Source organism: Mchenga conophoros, linkage group LG16, assembly GCF_057382185.1.
Source record: "Mchenga conophoros isolate Kocher_MC1m ecotype Shallow Benthic linkage group LG16, M_conophoros_male_GT1.1, whole genome shotgun sequence".
Taxonomy (NCBI): domain Eukaryota; kingdom Metazoa; phylum Chordata; class Actinopteri; order Cichliformes; family Cichlidae; genus Mchenga; species Mchenga conophoros.
This window is the reverse complement of record NC_140541.1, coordinates 8596704-8618205: the sequence shown is the minus strand read 5'-3', so window position 1 is coordinate 8618205 and position 21502 is coordinate 8596704. Positions and strand designations below refer to the sequence as shown.

Here is a 21502-nt window from a genome sequence, read left to right as displayed (position 1 = left end):
TAAGTGCATTAAAGTTATATAAAAATTAACAGTGCAAATGCAAATTCCTTGCCGACAGTTTAACCAAAAGGCATTTCCAGTGGAAACTGGCCAACATATCCTCAGCATAACCATGTATAATATCCACAAAACTTAAAAACGGGTTATACACACACACACACACAATACGGTAATATTATGTTGAAGCGAAGTACGTATCACTCCGCGAGGCGCCTGATTACAGTAACCGTAATGCTCCGACAATCCATCAAGCGGTCCGGCTTCGTAGCTTAGCAAAGTTGTACTGAAACATTTGACAGATTTTCAAGTGCCGTGTAGCACATAAAATCGTTTCCAGGTCAGTAAACACAACCAGAATTCATACATAAGGCACACGAGATTATAAAGGACACTGTCAATTTTCAGAAAAATCAAAGGATTGATTTTAAGTGTGCCGTATTTTCCAAAAAAAAAAAAAACAACACGGTAATAACGACGGCCCGCTAGCATGCTCTACCAAAAATAGTGCTTTGTTGTGTATCTGACGGATGAAAGCCAAACCAGTTCCACACCACTGAAGTTGCAGCATTTTTACAAACCAATTCTGGTTCATCCGTTTCATTTAACGATCCACTTTTGCTCTTCTCATTCTGCATCGCAGCCATGTGCGTATGTAAACAAAGGCAATGCATATGTGTGTTTTACCCATATTCTATCGCGATATTTCATTTTCCTATCGTTGCCCAACATTACACCGGTATTACCGTGAACGGTATGATATGGCCCAGCCCTAATTCTCAGTATATGGAAAACTCAAGCATAATCAAAAAGGGAACAAGGAAGCAAGATAAAAAAAAAAATATTGAAAGCTGCCAGTGCAACCCCTCTGCCTACTAGTAGGTGCATTGATGGCATAAATTTGAAAATCCTAGGTGACTTCCGTGAGTTATCACATGCAGATGACCTCCGACCTTGAAGTCGAACTAACTGAGATTTGAACTCATCCAAGATTTTTAAGAGATGCACTAATGGTACCAATTTGAAAATCCAATGTTGCCTCGTTCTCAAATTTTCTCCCAGCTGTTCATTCTCCTGGCAGGGTGACGACATTAGTCTTTTACCACCGAAGTATAATAAAATGATTTGCAATGTATTTTTCTCCACCCAATATCAAACCAATAGTAATTAGTTCACAAATTACAAAATTCCTAAATTATTGCATTAACTGTCAAGTCATTTTTATTCTTACAGTACAAACATTTTCCAAGGGAGCACAATTAAATTCAATGCCACTTTGTTACCTTAACTCATTAACAGTTTACGGAACAATTTACATTATCTAGCTTTGATTAAAAAGTATTCTCATGAACCATTCACTTCATAAATCCTGACACGCTGCTCTCTCCTATATAAGCTCCACACTACTGTCTGAGCATATATTGTTGTTGTTTGCACTAAGGCACGTAAAATGGCATTGTGATAGAAAAACAATATGGCATTCTTATATCGTGTAAAAAATTTATACTGCTATTATTACAAACACTATAATATAGCACAGCTCAAATATGTTTAAACTGAAATGTAAAATTTTCACACAAACCGAAGTGCACACACACACATACACAAACCTGTTTCCACTGTGTCCTTTGCAGTGAAGCTGCAACCATCTCCACTGCAGAGTTGGTTGATTTTGTCTGAAAGGATCTCACTTTCTCTCCTCTCAGCCACAGACTGGACATAGAACTGACTTGGATTCACAATGTGGGTTACCACCACCCACTGTGTGACTGCTAAAAACAGACAACAAATGGTTTGTCTAATTTAGAGCATGTACCAGTTAATTTTAAATGATGTGTGGTAGGACAACTGTTTTTTTGCTGGTTGACATTATGCTTATTGATCTACTTATATTGACTTTATCTTTATAACGATATAACACTATATAACAATTCCTTACCACTTCTCTTAGTAGCAGAGAACTGATGTTTTCTTCTCCTGTTAATTCTTAGTTTGTCACTGGCCAGTTCAGGCCCAGTTGGAGGGAGGGCTACAGGAAACATTTCAAAATAGATTAAAGCTTCTCTTTTGCCTCCATTTTAAGATTCTATTTGGCTCAAACATCATTTAAGAAAATCAATGTAAAGAATGTACTAACAACAAAGCAACACACCTTGTCCCTCATCTAAAAAGTCCTCAATAATCACATCTGGGCTTCCAAGGTCTGAAGCTGAGCTGTGGCGAGAAAGGTTGAACCTGCAACGAGATCTTGGGCTTGGAGAGGAGCCTCGTGATGATGGACTGTTAGCTCTTGGACTCTGCTGGCGCTGCTTTGGTGGGGTGTGGATTTTGTCACTGCGTGGAATACACCTGCTGTTTCTGCCATCTGGACGTTTCAAGTGAGACTTTCTACCAAACCTGCCTGGCTGGTAGCTTTTGGGTGGGGACTGAGCCAGGCTACAACAAATGTCACAAGTTAACATGCCTTCAAAAATTAAAGGCAATACAGATGGCACCAGCAGTGCACTGAAAATTAATGAATCTCTATTGAATCTTCTTTTGCCCATATTTCAGGATATATGTGTACTTACATATGTGTAACCACAATGTGTATATGTTTTAATGCCATATAAATTCTATTTATATTGCACCCAAATCACAACAACAGTTACCTCAAAGGGCTTTGACAACAGAACAACCACGTATTTCAACACAATCCTATTGTAGCACATTACCACCCCTTTACTAATACATTGTGCTGCAAATAAAACTCACAGAGCATTACTACAGTAATGCTTTGCTTTCAAACAGCCAGATTTTCATGTAGGGTTTTAAGTATTCAGCAGTAGTTCTCCAGGCTTTGTGAAGGTTTTTCACAGGTTTTCTTTGAACATTGTCCACTCTTTGCTTAGTTTCAGCCCAGTCCTTCTACTTGCCTATTTTCAGGGTAAATTTTTTGCTTGAGCAACTTAACATTAAACCTATGAACCAACCATTTAAAAGATAAAAAGAAAAAAATAAAGGAAAAAAAGCACCTAACTAAAGAGAGATGAACCAGTGTTGTGTCCATACATAACAGATAGCAGTTAGCAAAGAACCGATTTGAAGTTGTATCTTTAGGGACTTTGTTACCTGTTGAACAATTGTATTTCTTTATTTCTTTAACTGAATCTATGAAAAGAAATGCCAAAGATAACAAGGCAAGTCCTAAAATGCTATTATTGTAAAAATACTATACTACAACCTGGTATAGGGCTGGGCGATATGACCCAAAATTCATATCTCGGTATTTTTTACCTGGATGGCGATATAAGATATACATCTCGATATTTTTTTTTTAAAGCCATAAGTTAAGAACAAAAAGAGAGTTCTTAGTCACACTGTGTCCCAGATGTCACACAGGCACTTTTATTTACATACAGCGTGGATGTACATGAAGAAATTACTCAAAAATAAATTATCAGCATTTATTAAATAATCATGGTCCATAAATAAAAGAAAACAATGTTGTTTTTGTGCATAACAAAAAGCTCACAATTGTGCAGTCAAAATGCAAACTAATAAACGCTGAGCATAACAACAAAGAGACAGATTTCACAGCTGCACCACGTCTCTGAACAGGTGCCATTTGTGGTCCTTATACACACACAGTACGGTAATATTATGTTGAAGCACAGTACGTATCACTCCGCGAGGCTCCTCCTCGGTAGCCGTAATCCTCCGATAATCCATCAAGCGATGCAGCTCCGTAGCTTAGCAAAGTCATATTAAAACATTTTTTTGACAGATTGCTGAGCGCTGTGTTCCACATAAAATCGGTTCGCGGTCAGTAAGCACAACCAGAATTCATACATAAGGCGCACTGTCGATTTTTGAGAAAATGAAAGGATTTTAGGCCGTGCAGCCCCTGTGGGCTGCATGTCGTTGGCGCGGTTAGCTCGTTAGCGCGGTTAGCTCGCTAACACGTTGACGCCGTCCAGCCCCACGCACGGAGCGATCCGCGGTAACTCGCTAACGGAGATTTTCCGCTTTCATCTTGTCATTGCCTGCAGGTGAAGCTATGGGGGAGGAGGGGGAGTTGTGTTTAGTGAAGGAGAGGCGAGGCCGAGTAACGCAGCGTAGAGACAAAAGTGGACGAAAGAGGCAAACCTGCGGCTCCACAAGTATAATTATAACGTAACATAGACTATATCGATATAAACGATATTGTCACATCTTATATCTCGCATGAAAATATATCGATATTTTAAAAAAACTCGATATATCGCCCAGCCCTAACCTGGTATATACCAGGTTGTAGTATAATATGTTCTATGCATCACTGGAGGGACCAAGACATGCGTGAGACCTTAGGAAAAAAAGTGTACAGCAGATGAACAGTATCTGAAAGTCACGTCCTTATAAAATAGGGGGAAAAAAATCCAGCAATTATTTGAAAAAGGACTGGAGAAAGGCATCTAGGCTTCCAGTTCACCCATCTACTGTTCACCAAAGACTCATCAAAAATGGTCTCAGTTGAAGTGTGGGTGTCAAGAACCATTTTTTAAGTGAAGGAAACTGAGAAAAAGCTGGGGTATGCCAAATTAACCAAAAACTGGACAGAAAATCAGCGGCAACAGGTCTATTATAAATGCCACCATCACGTAATACCATTGGGAAAGCTTCTGATTGGCATTTAAAAGCATAACAATAACCCTAAACACATTGCCAGTGTGGAAAAGAATACATTTCAGCCCACCACGAATGAGTCATGAATTTGGCCTGACCAGAGGCAGAATTGACAGAAAGTAGAAGTAAGGCAGCCAAAATCCAAAGAAGAGCTTTGGATGTCTTTCCAGAAGCCTGAAGAACTATTCCTGAAGACTACTTAAAGGTATAACCAGAAAGCTGCCTAGAATAGCTTAGGCAGTGTCAAAGAATAAAGGGGGTTGAACCAAATGTTGACTTTCAAACTCGTTAAAATTGTAGGAACTCAGTTTTGGGCTTACTGTATTTGCACATGTTTACACATCTTAATAAATCTCTGCAACCATTTCCCCATTTTTTCCCTAATAAAAATATTTTTAAAAGATGAAGGGTGACTTAAGACTTGCACAGTTATGTATGGTAAAGTACAAGTTAGTAAGTACAAGACCATTAGCTGTAATTAATGCATATTCTGCATATAGAAGTCTATGGCACAATTCTTTTCTCAACTGCTCAAACAAACAAACAAAAAAGGTAAGACAAATCTTAAATCACTTGAAAGGGAATAATGAATACAAGTGGAAATCTATAAGGGATAAATTAAACACTCACTCTTTTGGGTCGCTGACTTCCATCTTCAAGGACAATGCTAAATTCCCATTCAGACACTCTAACTGGAAAACACAGCTGCAACACATACATAGATATCCCAGTTTTAAAATATGTAGAGATAAAAGTATATCACTCATGCACTCAGACTCCCGCACTTTCCTGCACACATTATTGTTACTATTTTAATATGTCAATATACTATTGGGAAGACAGTAAAGAACTTGTTTCATGTATAAAGGTCATGTCCAAATTCATGGGCTGCATCCTGCTGAGGGGCCTTCGCGGTCTACGTGGGCCAGGTCCTCAGAAGATCTGGTAGGCCGGAAGTAAACGGCTGTGGAATTGGACGGTCTAGCCTTCTGATTATTAAACTCCGCTGTCTCGGTGGAGTTTAATAAACTCAGCCGTCTGCTCCTTGCTATCTAAAATATGACAGGACACTGGCGTAAATTCTCAACCATCTCACACTTCTGTTTGATCAGTTTTCTGTTTGACGTTTATTCAGCTGTGTGAAAACCAAGGAGGAACCCACCCGGGGGATTAATAAACGTTTATTTTATCTAATTTAATAACTTTAATCTCAGCCAAACCGATTTACTCACGAACAAACAAAACACTGAAAAAAGCCAAACAATAACATTTTTAGGTTGTCTAAGTGACTTTTATATTACGTTTAACCTGAGTTGCGAAAGTCCGCAGTGATCTGAAAATGATGTGCCGGGAGTTGTGCCGTTCTCGGCAGCTTCAGTGACCCCTGAGCTCCCGGCTAGCTATCGAGCTGGTGGGTAACATACGTCTCCAAAAACGTTGCCGCACTTTTGCAAATATGCGATGTCTTGATAAACAGAGCAGATATTTGAAGTTTACACACCCACATTCTCACCTGAAAATATGTTAAAAGCTTATTTTGTGACCCAGAAAGATTAATAAGAGTAATTTTAAAACTTAGTAGCGGCCGCCATTGTTGAAAACTGGAATTGGCTGAGCCACGCTATGAATTCTGGGATATGGTGGGCCACGAAGGACACACCCGACCCATCCTTCAAATTAGGAGAAAAGGAGGACGCATTTGTCGGCTACATTCGGAGGAGTCTACGAATTTGGACAGCCTTCGGCGTGTCGCTGTGACGTAATCGGTCAACAAATGCGTCCTCAGGAGGATGCAGCCCATGAATTTGGACACGACCGAAGTGTTCTATATATGTCCCCTACAAACCAAACAATAACAAACCTCATTCCAGTCCCCATGGTAATGCATTTCATATCAATCAACTGGTCATCCACTGGAGCCTGCAGTGTCTCTAATACCTATTATTCAAAGAGAATCAGCATATTTCAGAATTCACTATATTGTCTTCTTTACTATAAATTATTAAAGCAGCAGGTGAAGTCACATCAATTTGTTACAAATTTTACAGAATTTGACATATACTGTGTGAGGAGGAATCTGTCAGGATGTATGTAAGAATAACAAACCTTATTTAGTATGCAGTACTGCTCCAAAAAGGGGACACAGCGCACTTTTCTGGCCATCTGCATGGCAATCTCCAATGCCTTTATTCGCTCCTGGATGTGGCGCACTGCTGCTTGGCTGGATGAGAATTTTGTCTCCAGTTCTGTCAGCTGGCTCATCTGTGAGTCTTTCCTGTTTTTTTTTTTTTTAAAGCAAGTAAAAACAACAACAACAAAAAAAACCTAAAGATGTTTCTTGGATGAAAAACCTTCAAAAAAAAAACTAAAAAACAACAAAAAAAAATTCTTTTTAAAGAAGTCCAGTCCCCTTCTCTTCAAGCTCTTAAGAAACTCTGATAAACCACTTTTCCAAAGGTGAACACAGGATATCATTACAAAGCCTTTCTATTGAACTACATTTTGAGACTTTAACATCCATACCAGTTTTGAACAGCATGTAAAGCCTTGTCTGCAGCTTGCTTGATCTCCATCTCCAGCCGAGCTACCTCTCTCTTCACTTGTTCTTCCAGACCAGTCGTCAGTGTCTGCACAAATGAAAAACATTTATTTGCAAATCCAACAACAGTCTCAAAGAACATTTTTTGTATTATAATTAATGTTATGTTAAATAACAAACAGTTAGTGATAATATTCTACAACATGTGTTCAGGTTGTTTTTATCTTGTTGTACGACACTGTTAAAATATAAAGGCGGCGTATAAAAGATAAAAAACACAATTTGCCTAAGTTATCATTCAAAGACTTGGGAGCAACACTTAACCCACAAAATCAATGTTAAGGACCTATTGCTAATAAACCTTATTAGTTATGATTTGCTCTATCAGTTGTGAGCTTTTAAGCATTACATTTGTTTTTTCCTTTTTTTTTTGGGGGGGGGGGGGGGGTGTCTTTTGCAACTGTCAACTATGAAATCAGTTTCAGGTGTGGTATATAAGAAAGGGATTTTTGGATGTTTTCATTTAAGACAGCTTCCACTTTTAAAAAGACAAGTATGGAATGCAGCTTTTACCTCATGGATGTGCACAAGCTGGGCAAGAGTTTCTGCAGCCTGAGCCAATGCCTCATCTACAGTCTTCTGAATCTTCTCAATATCAGCTGGCTAGAAAAGATCAGCATCAGAAATTTTAATTCAACAATTATTAAATATTTCCCAGTCATTCGTGGTTAGTACTAAAAGCATGTACTAATGAGAATAAATCAAATATTTATGCCAGTAACCTGAGAAAGAAACATGTAGTGCTATGCTTGAATGTCATCTCACATAACATGCTGCATTAACACAGTCAATGTGTCAATGTGCGATGAGAAAACAACTTTCTTTCTCCACTACTAACCTCACCCAAACTTACCTGCTCCATATCAGAGCTGACATGAGTGTCTGTGGATGGTGATGCCTTGTTCTTTTTGCGATTCTTTGATTTGTCACATCTGAGGTTTAAGAAGAGAAATACCAGAAAATTTATCATAACAAGAGTACGCAGAGAGCTCAACTTCATATTTTATGATGTTGTTTTTACAAAATGATGACATCAGCCTTTTATGGCATCATTGTGACATTGTATTGAAGAAAAAAAACAAAAAAAAAGTGTTGTACAGCTCTCTCCATGCCCTGTCAACCTAGGTACTTATGTCACCTAAGTCCTATTATATTGATGTGAAATTTGAAGATGATCTATTAAAAACTGTGGGTAATATAAAGTTTTTACTGATTTTCACATTTGGTGTGCCCTTCACCTGATTTTCACCAAAATAAATCAGCTTGAACTGGTATTGGTATCTACCGTCACACAAAATTTGAAAATAATATGGTAAATGGCCTGTATTTGTATAGCGCTTTACTAGTCCCTAAGGACCCCAAAGCGCTTTACACATCCAGTCATCCACCCATTCACACACTGGTGATGACAAGCTACACTGTAGCCACAGTCACCCTGGGGCACACTGACAGAGGCGCCCCAGGGTGGGGCAACTGAAAACTGTGGGAGCTAGGCTACTAACAACCAGACAAACAAACTGAACTGACAACATACTCCCTCCCTTCAGGGGGAGAATAAAGACTCTCTAATGATACTGTAAAATCTATGGCACATTCATTACATGCAGAGGAGGCAAAATTCTTAACAGCACTGAATTTCCCGGAGGAACCCACCCGAGGGATTAATAAAGTTTCATCTAATCTAGCATTCAACTTCTGATACAGCAGTGGGTTAGCTCAATAGTCAGAGATGCATCTTACCTTTTCATCTTATTCATTTTAGTAGTGTAGATAAGGCCTATGATTCTGCTGTCTTCCTGCAGACCATACACTTGCCCTTCGGGAAGAGTGGACACAACCTGCAGGGAGGATCAATTTGATAGCTTACAATCACCCTTTGACTTTTTCTGCAATGAAGAACTTTGATGCAAAACCACATCAATAGCAACTGTTGCTGATTTAGCTTGAAAAAAAAAAAAATAAAGAAAAAGCTACTTTCGGTCTGTTCGAACACAATGTGTGTTATGTAAAACTACTAAAATATCCAGTGACATTACAACAGACAACAGCCATGTGTTTCTAGCATTTCTTGCACATCTACACCTACCCTTAAGGAAAGTAATCATTTCACATTTATACGTGAAGTGCTTTACAAATTAATAAGCCACTAATTTAGTAATCTATGATGAAAGTGATCCTTTTAAATTTGCTACTGTCAACAACTGAGTTGTGGCCTCCACTGAATGGAAAGACAATTTTTACCTCACACTCCGGACATCTGATGACACTGTCACATTCAAGAGACTGCAGGCAAAATGTGCAATAGATGTGGCCACATAAAAGCACACGGGGGAGATTGCCGGGGATATCATCCTCTGTAAGAAAAAAGAAAAAAGAAAAAAAAAGGGATAAACTTTGTTTTTGTTCCCCTGATCTTTGATCTTAAAAAGATATATTATCAAAATACAGAGATCTTATCATAACAAAATGTTATCACTGGTTGAATACATTAGTCTGTAATTTACCCAAATTTAGCTTAGTTGTTCTGGACACAGTACTTCAAAAATGAATGAAACAGGAAACATTGTAGTTAAGTTTTTTTAAGACAATGTTTAGCTAAATGACATGCAACTAATCCAGAGGTTAAATATGGACAACTGCAGCTGATTTATGACCTAAAACTTTGTATTGGTCTAAATGAATTTAGAGCTATTCTGTGCTAGGACACACCAACACTTGTAACGTGATCTGGGAGTAATACCAATTTTGACAAACTACGTGTGGTCGACTAAGACAGATACCGAAATATATTAAAAAATCTGATATATCAGCTGATTTTCTTTTTCTGTCAGCTCTGCTCAGCAGGTTGTTGTACTTGTGACATTACACTAGTACAACAACTAGTGTGGCCCTTTTCAACAAAGTTCGAACAAAATTACGTTGCGGATACATATTTTGGTGACGATGAAGTTATTTATGGGCAACGTAGGTCGATTATGACACGTGAAACAACAGCAAATGGAGAGTGAAACATCGCATTGAATATGAAATCAAACGAATTATTATGTATAATAATACTGTTTTTTAAAAAACATAGAAGCTGTATGTGTCATGACCATTACAGTAATGAAATACTGCCAACAGGATTGCAAAGTGCCATCTGGTGGACAAGCTATGCAACACCAACAGTCATAGCATATTTGAAGGGCGTTTCTGTACCGGTTTCTATACCGGTTTTTATAACGCCATATGGAAAACGTAACTACGAACTTTAACTTATTAAAATTTAAAATTTGAGACATGTTTTTCTCTTGTCCCAATTAAAAAAATTTTACGGGCTCGGTCAATATACTTGACAATTTTAGTTCTTTCTTAGGTCGCTACATGACAGAAGAATACACATTCTGAAAAATTCATAAGTTTGCAGTTAGCGGTTTTCGGCAAAGTTTGATATGAACAAATTTGCATAATTAGCTAACTTAGCTAACTGATACCGCTGCTAGCTAGCGAACAGAAGTAAGTTATACCGTCATGTAAGACGGTATAACGTGTGTTAACGAGTATTAAATTGTAAGAAAAACATTTTAAAACCCCTACCAGGAAGCGTGAAGGCCTCCCCACATAACTTGCAAATTGCAGCGCTGTGGTTTTCGCCTCTGTCCATCCTTGTTGAACTGCCTTCCCTAAACTGATTTATCGAGAAGGTTCTCCAGTTTTTCTTTGTCACGTGACGGTGCAGGTGCGTTTACTGCCCAGGCATGTTCATTGCGTCATTGAGTGATGAAACACTTTTATTTACAGAACCGTTATTAATTTACTACATTGCTTTAATGCTCTGTTGCATCAATATCCATTATATAAGACAGGCAGTCACTTTTTAGAGTCATATAGAGTAAATATAAAATAATAATAATAATAATTACAAAGAAGCAAAACGATAGCCAAAAGTAATTGCTAAATAGCTGAAACTTCAATTTTCTTCAAATCATTAGCAGTAAAACCAACCTAGTGCCAAACTTCCTGCCAAATTTTTGTAAAACTATCTACTTAACCCTTATTGTTCCAAGCCTGAGTCAAAATTACCTTACAAGTTCACATCCATTCTAGGAAAAGTAAATATTTATAAAAACTGTATAATTTTGTGAAATCAAATCTAAACCATAGATGAGAAAATAGAGATCGGATTCACTCACTGGCTATTTAATCAGCAACTACTGAAATATAAACCTTAGACATACAATTTGAGGCAATAAGGCTGAAAAATTGAGTCCTGATTTTGTACACTTTTTGTGAACACTTGGGGGCACCAAAGATTAAGGCAGAGTCGTAACGGACGAGTTGGAAAAATATATTCTTGTGTTTGCGCAGATACACTCTTTGACATTCTTTCTTCTTCTTATCTAAAGTAATTTAAAAAGACTGATTATGGAATGACCATTTGCATTTCACCCTTGTGAATATCCCCATAGATCTGCTCTTATCCCTTTAGTCATCCCTCTAGGTTAAACATTACAGATAAGTGTGTGTCATAGGTGGCAACATTGGGGAGATTTCTCGCTTAATTATAAGGACAAATGCTTGTGTTAAAAAAATTGTACTGATTTAGCATCTTCACTCTGGTCAAGCAAATAATAATCTTATTATATTAAAATAATATGAATTAATTACATGTAGGCTTAAAATTTCTGGTTTATCAAATGCCACTGGGCAGACTCTATTCTTCCTCTCCTGCCTTGTCTTTCTTAGTGAAGTTACCTCATCATCTCCCATCTCTGGTGTGTGTGGATGTTTTGAAAAATGCTTAAATACCCACTGGAAGCTCAGATGTGTTTCACAGGTCTGAATGTACAAACTGCATAAGTTGGAATAATATGAATCTGTATAATTTTGTTTTTAATGTTTTGAATTTCTCACCCATCTCTTGTATTTTCTTTGTATTTTCTCTGTATTTTCTCTCACAATATGTATTCCTCTTATTTGCTGTATTATGTATTCTTTTGTTTTCTCTTGAACCGATTTTCAAGTCTTCACAGCAATTCTAATGGCAGCACTTTGCCCCTTCTTCCATCTGAGCACAGCTGCCAGCAGCACCGCTGCCCGAGGACAATGGCAAGCTACTCAGTGAAGCAGCAGTAACTGGGAGTGACAAGGCAGTGGAGAGCAGAGAGGCAGAGACATCAGATGGTAAAGGTAAATCATCTGGTATGCAACACTGCCAAAATGTAACCTTCAGAGAGTATCCTTCCAGGTCCATTAAGGGCGGAATAAAATGGCAGCGCATGAAGAGGGACTTTTCATCACGAGCTGGCAGGATTCACCTCCAAACAACAACATGAAATACATGTTTTTTATTAGCATAACTCCCACCTCTGTAAGTGTCTGAATTAATGCATCTCCTAACTTTGATCTCAAGTCAAAGCAGATCACCTTTGAGGTGTCACAAGCCTGCAGGGATATAAAAACACCTGGAGTCAGGAGAATATCCAAGATCCAAGATCAGTTAACACTGGCTCAAGGATGTGTAGCACTACAAGTGCATCTGACATAGTGTTTAAATATTGCTTAAATTAAGAAAACAAAAGAGACACTCTAGAAAAGAAAGAAATTGCATTTTTAATGGTCAGTGTTTGTAGTAACTCTGCATTTCTTTGCAAAGTTATTTGTACTTCATTATTTTTCTTTCATTTTACAAGAGTGACCAAAGAAAAATGAAATCTCTTTTTCTTTGAAAGAATCTTTTTTTTCTTTCTTTTTTTTTTACATTGTTTCTTTGTCTGCAAGCAGGTTTTCAAAACTTTCTACCAAACAAATAAATATTTCTACCTTTCTGCACTTTGAATCGATGAAGAGAATATGATGATTTTTTTTTCTCTGCCCGTTCTGTTGGTTTTTGTCTTTTGCCCTTCTCCCCCGTCCCTCTTCTCAGCTGTTTCTCTTTCCCTCTTTCTTTCTCCCCTTCTTTCCCCCAGTCAAGTCTGTCCCGTATTCATTAAGTGAAAATAAAATAAACAATAAAAGGTGAATCAAATGGACCATTACGGCAAGGCTGGGATGGTCAGTTTGGTAAAGTAAATCCGTTGGGCATCTTTCTTTGCCTTTAGACAACAATTCTGATGGTAAAAGAGCCAAACGGGACAGGCCAAAAAAAAAGAAAAAAAAAAAAAGAAAAAAAAAAAGAGAGAATATGATGAGTCTGATTTGACGACTGAAGGAATCTGAACATCGGTCAGGATGATAATAGGCAGACTGGAAGGGGGCAGGGACGGCTATATGTGCATATATGTGTATGTACTGTGGCGGGGGGGTTGTAACTGTGTTTACCGCAAGTAATGAACCAATCAGCAGGCTGCCCAGGGGAGGATGTAGGGGCGCCAGATAGGGGAATGGGGGTTGTCCCCCCATCGCTCCTCTTCCTAAATGTGGGTCACTTCCCGTCCTCGGGTGATTTTCCTCGTGTTTCTTTAGGAACAATAACCCTTTTGCACCCCCAAAACCTTATCAAATCACTCACTCATTAATGATGCTCTTAATTAAGCTTTGCTGTCTTATTAGCTCTAGCGAGATGCCTCAAACAAGCCTTGAACAACCATCAGCTCACTTTATTGTTGTTATTCGGCTATTTCCCAAATCGGTTATTGTGGGTCACTTCATGCGACAGAAGATGATGTCTATAGAAAGCAGTCTATTTGTGTGTACTTCAAAGGTCTTATTAAAAGAAAACACAAACCACCCCATCCTGCTTGTGTCTTTCATTCTAAGGGTAAACCGGGTCAGAGTATTGATGTTACTGGACTCAGAACGTGTACTTTAAAAATCAGTCGGTCGAAACAAACAAAACCATTGATCTTGATGCAGTCATCTGGCATATAGATTTTTTTTTAAGGAAGTATCATAGATTTTTTTTCTACCAAGGAACCTCTTATCTTTTTTTAATCTTTGAGGAAGCCCCACTGAACCATTAATTTCCACCCCCCCTACCCCGACTACCCCCTCCACTTGGGTCCTGACCGACTGAGTAAAAAAAAGAAAAGAAAACAAGGAAAGGTCAGTAGACATCCAAAGCAAGGATTTAAGTGGTTGACCCCCGCAGGCCACTTGGTCAAAGCATGAAAAGAGCATAGGCGATGCCAAATGACAGTCGCTTCCTTGTACCTCCTGTAATTTCTTTGTCTGGCCACAGAAAGACCGGCTATCCCATTAGGTAGAATAATACTCCAAGAGATATGCTTTAATTATTGAAAGGTTATACTGCTTTATGTATTTTGATATGCACATTTTTTTTTACATGTGCATAATGTTTTTTGGCCTTGACAAAGTCCATTTCTGTTTTTGACTGGCAGATATATGCCTGAATATAGCTGTTACAATTAGATTCAGGTCAGCTGAAACAAACAGAAATAGGGCTGCTCTTTTTTATGTGTAGTGACCGCAGAAATTCACATAATGATGATGATACAGGGGGTGGGGAGTGTTTCACATTTGTTCACAATACTCTCAAAATGGACACATTATATCCATCGCTTACAGATTTCCAATTGACAGCTTCCAGAGACTTTCAGTAGCAACCTTTTAAGGTCATCGTCTAAGCTACTGCAGGAACACTTTGACTTCTCCCTTTTAATCTAGCATTACTAAGTTTTTCATAAGTAGTTAGATGTATGCTGAATAACCAGAAAAAAACAACAAAAAAGCAAACCATCAGGATATGTGCACACTGTGGTCATAAAGGGATAGACATGGTCATCACCAATACTCAGGTATAATGGTATAATTAATGATAGGTACTTACCTCACAGACAATTGTTCTGTCAGTGGGCTGGTTTCAGTCATTGTGCAAATGTACTGTTTATAAGGTTGGGGAAAGCTGCAGTCAGCTGAGACTGAACAAGTCATGAGTAACAAAACGTTTTCTCCCACTGAAAATGCGACATCCACATAAACAGGATCAACCTTTTGGGATTTACTTACCTGGATGATTGCGCATGCATCAAGGCAAGCTGTGGTGTTTAGATGATGCTCAACTGGTACTAATGGGACCAAAGTATGCCGAGGATATTGCCCACACTATTATACCAACAACAGCCTGAGCTTTTGATACAAGGCAGGATGGGTCAAACCAGATTCTGATACTGCCATTAACATGTTGCTGCAGAAGTCAAGACTCATCAGACCAGGTAATGTCTTGTTAATCTTCTATTGTCCAGTTCTGGTATGCCCATGCAAACTGTAGCCTGAGTTGCCTGTTCTTAGCTAACAGGAGTGGCACCAAGTGCTGTCTTCTGCTGCTGTAGCCCATCTGTTTCAAGGTTTAACGTTGTTGTGCATTTGGAGATGATCTTTTTCATACCCTGGTTATTAAGTTGCTCCCCTATCAGCCTGAAGCAGTCTTGCCATTCTCCCTCTTCTGACATCAACAAGGCAATTTTTGCCAAGAGATCTGTTGCCCACTGGATTTTTTTTTTTTGCCGACCGTTCTCTGCAAACTCTGGAGATTGGGAAAATCCCAGTAGCTCAGTAGTTTCTGAAATGCTAAGACCAGCCCATCAGACATTTTTCCAGGGTGGAATGATTGCACACAATACACCTTTTGTGACCAAAAAACCCCAAAACAAGTTTTGATTTATTTTGGATTTTCTCTGATCCACAAACTTTGACCAGAACTATAGACAACAAACATTAGTCTTTAGCCTTTTTCTTTGGGCTGATCTGTGTATTTGTAGAGTTCATACTCATTAGGAGACATGAAGACTGTTCTTTCCATTTATCAGCTATATTTACAAGGTGTATTTCATGACTCTGACCTTTAAAACTAAAACCCATAACTGTGGACATATCTTCCCTTTTATGTATTGTCCTTGCACCCCTCTGTACTACTTCTGCCACTGTTGTGTTTTTTAGATCGCTCTACTTAAGAGCTGTTCTGAAGAGTTGCTTCTGTGATTGTAATTTGTATTTGTATTTGTATCTTTATTTATTTCAGACATAATAAAACAAACAAAAAAACCAATATATACTCGTCTACATGTATTTTCATTTACGAATATGAATATATGTGTAGATATACACACACACACGTATTTGTACAGACAAACAAGAAAAATATAATAAAATAAAACACATTCGTCTAACATGAGATAACAGTTGTCTGGTCTGAAAAGGAGTAGGAAGAAGTATGCACATACTTATTAACTCCTACCCCTGCTCAACATCTTATTAATCCCACATATTTACCTAATTCTCCTCATCACATATTCCACACAATACACAAGAAAACTTATATCAACAAGGGTGGCACGATATTTATAATTTAAATACGAGTTGACATATTTATACATACAATGGGTGATTGTCTTTTTCAATATCATATCCTTCCAAGAGTAATTTTCGAAGTGTCTTTATGAACTTGCCAATTCCTGAGCATTGCTGTAATTCTGCAGTAAAGCTATTCCACAGTTTTACTCCATAAATAGTTACGCAAAAGGTTTTAACATTTGACCGTGCTTTAAGAATCTTCAGATTCAATTTACCCCTTAGTTCATAGTCTCCTTCTCTGTCATAGAACATCCTCTGTATATTTCTTGGTAACATATTGTATCTAGCTTTATACATAATTTTTGCCGTTTTGTATTTTATAAGATCCATAAACTTCAATATTTTTAATTTCAAAAACATGGCGTTAGTATGGTCTCTATATCCAGCTTTACTAATCATCCTGATTGCTTTTTTTTTTATTTTACATATTGGTTGAAGTGAAGTTTTATATGTGTTTCCCCAAATTTCCGCACAGTATTCCAAATATGGCAATATAAGTGAACAGTAAAGTACCCGGAGTGATTTGGAAGGCAAAAAATATTTAACTTTACTCAGTATGGAGACACTTCTTGACAGTTTAGCTTGTACATACTTTATATGAGGTTTCCAGCAGATTTTGTTATCTATTATCACACCCAGAAATTTTGTATCCGAAACTTGCTCTAATTCGACATTATTTACTAATAACTTTGCTTCGGCATTGTATCAAAGCAACAACCCTCTAATTTGACTTTTCTTTAGTGGAAGGTGGACAAATTTGCAGGAACGTTTCTGTTAAAGTGTGCACTGTGCTTCAGGACATGACGGCATAATGATTTGCAGGTACATATGTAATACTGATACAGGCCACAGGCCACTTTTTGTCATAAATTTTGTCCGGATTTTACAGTAGAACTCTTTACCGACAGTCAGTTTCAGCCCACAAATTCACAATGCGCAACCCTTTAAATGTAGAAAAAAGATGCTTCTGATGTGAAGCACAGTCTAAAGGCTCAGTGACTGAAAACCAACTGGTATATTTGGTATAGCTTTTAAAATTTGATCATAATCAATCATGATTTAAATAAACTAGGTAGTTTTTATTACAGGATTGTTCTGCAGAATTCGTTTTTCTGTTCACACTGCGCACAGTAGAATCTGCGGTGTTGTACTATAACACTAGTGTCAGCAGTGCACAGCTATTCTTAAGAGAGAACCAGATAATCCCAAAAAGCCCTTGTTAAAAACAACTCAAAGTCAGGCTTAGTGTCTATGTCTATGAACCCTTAGTCACCCTACCTCAGTCTTGCTGCCTCTCCCTATTTCTTCCATCCTCCTTACTCATACACATGATCACCTGCACTCGTTCACATGTACACTTGGTCATGCTCTCTTCACACTCAAACCTTAATCCTTTATGCTCAAAGACGTAGTTAGGAGGTGTAGGCGGTGGATGAATGGGTACCAGTCATTGGGAGTGACTTGGAAAGCTGGCATAGTTTTTAGACCAGCTAAAAATCACATCAAGGAGAAGGATTTGGGAGAGGGAGGGAAAATGAAAGATCATCTCGTTAGCCATACTGACTTACTGGTCTGTCATTAAGCATTTCATGACCTGTCCATCCTAAGAAAAAAAGGAAAAAGAAAAACAAGAGCTCAGCACCTCTGCCACTTAGCTTTTTGCACCAGAGGCCACTGTCCTCTGCAAAACAGGATGTTTTAAGTTGCGGGATGGTGTGTGTGTGTGGTGGGTGGAGGGGGCTGTATCATTTTGGGTGCGGATGGGGCCGCGTGCTTTAATAGGAAGCTGTGAGCAGTCTGTGTTGTAATTATCTCACTTTGCTGCACTTACAGAATGCTTGACCTGCTTCTCAGCATTGATATGGCACATTTGTCAGGGTGAGGATAGGGTTGTGTGGGAATAAAGAAAATATTTAACTGCTAAACAGCTTTCATCAATAGCATTGCATTAAAATGTTTATTAAAGCCACTGGCATTAGACTAAAACTTTTATTAAAGGTGCGGCTATAATCATCTTATACACACATTGCAAATAGTGCTCATGAAGAGTTGATGCTCAGTCTATTTAAGGTCTTAAGCTTCTTTGGCGCGACGATCTATTGTGTAAGTGACTTGGAGCAGCAGAAGGTTAAAAGCATACACGCTTACAAACACAAATGATTTTAAAAGATAGGCCAGGCTGAAGGCCTGGAATTCATTTAGCTTCTAACTGCATTTGAGTTTGCCTAGTAACGAGTGACAGAAGAAGAGTCAAGAAAATTGTAAGTCCCCAGGGACCATCTGAAGGGCGAAACAAACTGCAATGTATGGAAGAATGTGATGAAAAGAGGAACTTCTCTGTCTGTTTTTAGCTTTCTAGTAATCATTAACTGTAACTGATGCATGTCATATTCTTATCTGACGCATGAAGGGGCGGAACCCTGATATATTAAAAGCATTCTGAAGTGTATTTTTGGGCGGAGACCTATGCTGAGTGTGTTGCAGTGTACCTCTCCCCACGCGTGTGTTCAATAAAATCATTGTTTGACCAAACTCTTTTGGACCATTGTTGCTTTGGACTCATCCTCAATATTTGGAATTCGGGACAGTTGGCACACAGGATTTGGATCTATGTGGGAGTTTGCATGAAGGAGAAATGTTTTTTGTGTGAGTGAGAACATGTGTAAGTGTGATGGTGTGCTTCGGCTGCCCTGGGTGTGACAGAGGCTCTGAGAGTCTTGGTCTTCATGGGTGGGCGATAGAAGGGGTGAAGAAGTTGGAAAGATATCAAAGTGTTGTGTGATTTGCCTTATCACAAGACCCAAATTGAAAAGAAAATGCTACAAAGTTAATTACTGGATTAATGTATGTTATGGGAATAAGTTTTGGGGATCCTCCAAACAACGTCTGGTTTGCAGCACATAAACTGTACAACGTTTAGCCCACCAAATATACCTGTTTGAGATATTTGTTGGAGCATACAACTATAAGCAATAAACCATTAATGAAGCACTCAAACAGTTACACCCATCAGCCATAATGCAAAGATTTCATCAACAATTGAAACAAATGTTTGCTAAATGATGCACAACGATTATTTCATATTTACTTTTTACTCTTGTGAGGCAAGAGGCAGAACTAGGCTCAAATCAGGCAACAGGTCCTTAAATTGGTCAAAAATAAATGTAAAATAGAATTATACACATTAAAGTTTAGTTAAGGTAATATTAAGGTTTTTAGTCAATTCTTACACTTACCATGTAACATTAATTCTTTTCAGGTTTCATGCCCCACTTTTGCCACTTTACCCCTCCCACCTTATGGTGGGGAGTAGTAAAGATCTGTTTTTCTATTTAAACACACTATGCTGATAAAATATTTTATGAATGTCTGATGTAATACAAATGCTTTTCCTTGCTTGCATGTCTTTAAATGTAGCCTAACGAGTGTTTTTATTTGGACTGTATATATTTACTCTACATGTTTGTATTGTTGAATCAGTGTGGTGAATGCATCAGTCTCTTTAGGCAGGTTCTCAGCTTTGCTTTGTGTTGTTGGCTCTGTGTTTAAATTGAAACACTGTAAAAATGGTACATGCGTCCTCGGTCGTACAGGGATTTGTGCCAGTGTGTGTGACTGTAGCATGAGGTTTATACTGTTAACTGGTAATTATCTGACAGTGCATTTCAGGACATGTTACAGGTGAAAAGAAAGGTAACTTGCATTTCTTTTAGAATAGTAATCTATAACACATTACAAAATACATTTTGATGTCTGCTTAAAAGACTAAGATTGATTTAAAACAATAGCCCAGAAAACAATAGATGACATCACAGAAATCTTTATACATGATTTTTGACTTTTCCAGCTGTTTGCTTGAGTTAGTTAAATTTAAATTTAAGTAAAATGTGGTGAAAATAAACTAACCAGTTATTTAATTAATGATTTCACTCTTCTTTTATTTGGTTTTTACTTATATCTCATGTAATTTTATTTTACAGTTCCAATATACAACACTTTGTGTCAGCTGTGGTTGTTTTAAAGTGCTTTATAAATAAAGATGATGATGATGATGCAGCTGCCCTTGAAAAGTACTGCTGTACTAACAGTATTGCTAAAGTTAGGACACACTACTTCATCATAACATCGTACCATTAACTTTGAGCCCTACTAGACATATAGCTGTTGCAAATGATACTTGGGCAGAATGCATAAAAAGTGCTCTGGTGTGCTGCAACAAAATATGACCCAATGAAGTTGGACATTCCGCACTTTTAGCATACTACGTTTGACACACTAAATGTTGGGACACATTAAATCATTTCTGGCACAGTAAATAATATGGTAGTACAGTTAATGGAATGTGCTCTCGATTTGTCACAGCAGGAAGAGGTGATACTAATGACATTAAAATTACTGCATTCCTTTGAGCTGGGTTGCTTCCAGGTTTCTGTGTTGTAAACGCTGGCTCACTGGGACGCTTGATGGAATAATTAACAAAATTGGTTTCACCTGCGCGTTTACTGCTCTGACAAATCAAGAAGCCTGCTATGAAAGGGGTATATTTAATTTGTCAAGCTTCGTCTCTCTGCATAATAAAAAATCTGCTCCGATCTTCCTGCCAGTGGTCCCTAGGTTTTAACACAGTATTATAATCCTGCTTTGAAAGGCAAGGCAAGGCAAGTTTATTTGTATAGCACAATTCAACAACAAGGTGATTCAAAGTGCTTTACAGAGACATTAGAAACAAGAACAAATAAAAAGCATGATTTAAAATTGATTAAAACAAGCAAATAAACTAACTAATTAACAAACAAACAAACAAACAAACAAACAAACAAACAAACAAACAAACAACAGTATATAAAATCAAAACAGATAAAATCAGAACAGTAGATAAAATCAGTAGTTAAATGTAAGTTTTGAAATTTAAGCTTAAAGTGTGGATTTGGTGCTTTATTCAAATGCAGCTGAGAACAGGTGAGTCTT

At 37.9% G+C, this 21502-nt stretch overlaps 1 protein-coding gene across 1 annotated transcript in view; it reads right to left on the bottom strand.

The window, feature by feature from the left end:
* The window catches only part of rnf17 (ring finger protein 17), a 38814-nt gene extending 27913 nt beyond the window's left edge, over positions 1–10901 (bottom strand). The window contains exons 1-12 of the mRNA XM_085248472.1: positions 10820–10901; positions 9485–9597; positions 8984–9081; positions 8097–8175; positions 7757–7846; positions 7168–7271; positions 6751–6919; positions 6506–6582; positions 5275–5349; positions 2150–2433; positions 1937–2026; positions 1608–1769 (exon numbers count right to left, since the gene is read on the bottom strand). Coding sequence (XP_085104598.1) covers positions 1608–1769; positions 1937–2026; positions 2150–2433; positions 5275–5349; positions 6506–6582; positions 6751–6919; positions 7168–7271; positions 7757–7846; positions 8097–8175; positions 8984–9081; positions 9485–9597; positions 10820–10886 — 1408 coding nt within the window. The 5' untranslated portion in view covers positions 10887–10901. The remainder of the gene's footprint in view (positions 1–1607; positions 1770–1936; positions 2027–2149; positions 2434–5274; positions 5350–6505; positions 6583–6750; positions 6920–7167; positions 7272–7756; positions 7847–8096; positions 8176–8983; positions 9082–9484; positions 9598–10819) is intronic.
* Positions 10902–21502: the final 10601 nt, after the last annotated feature.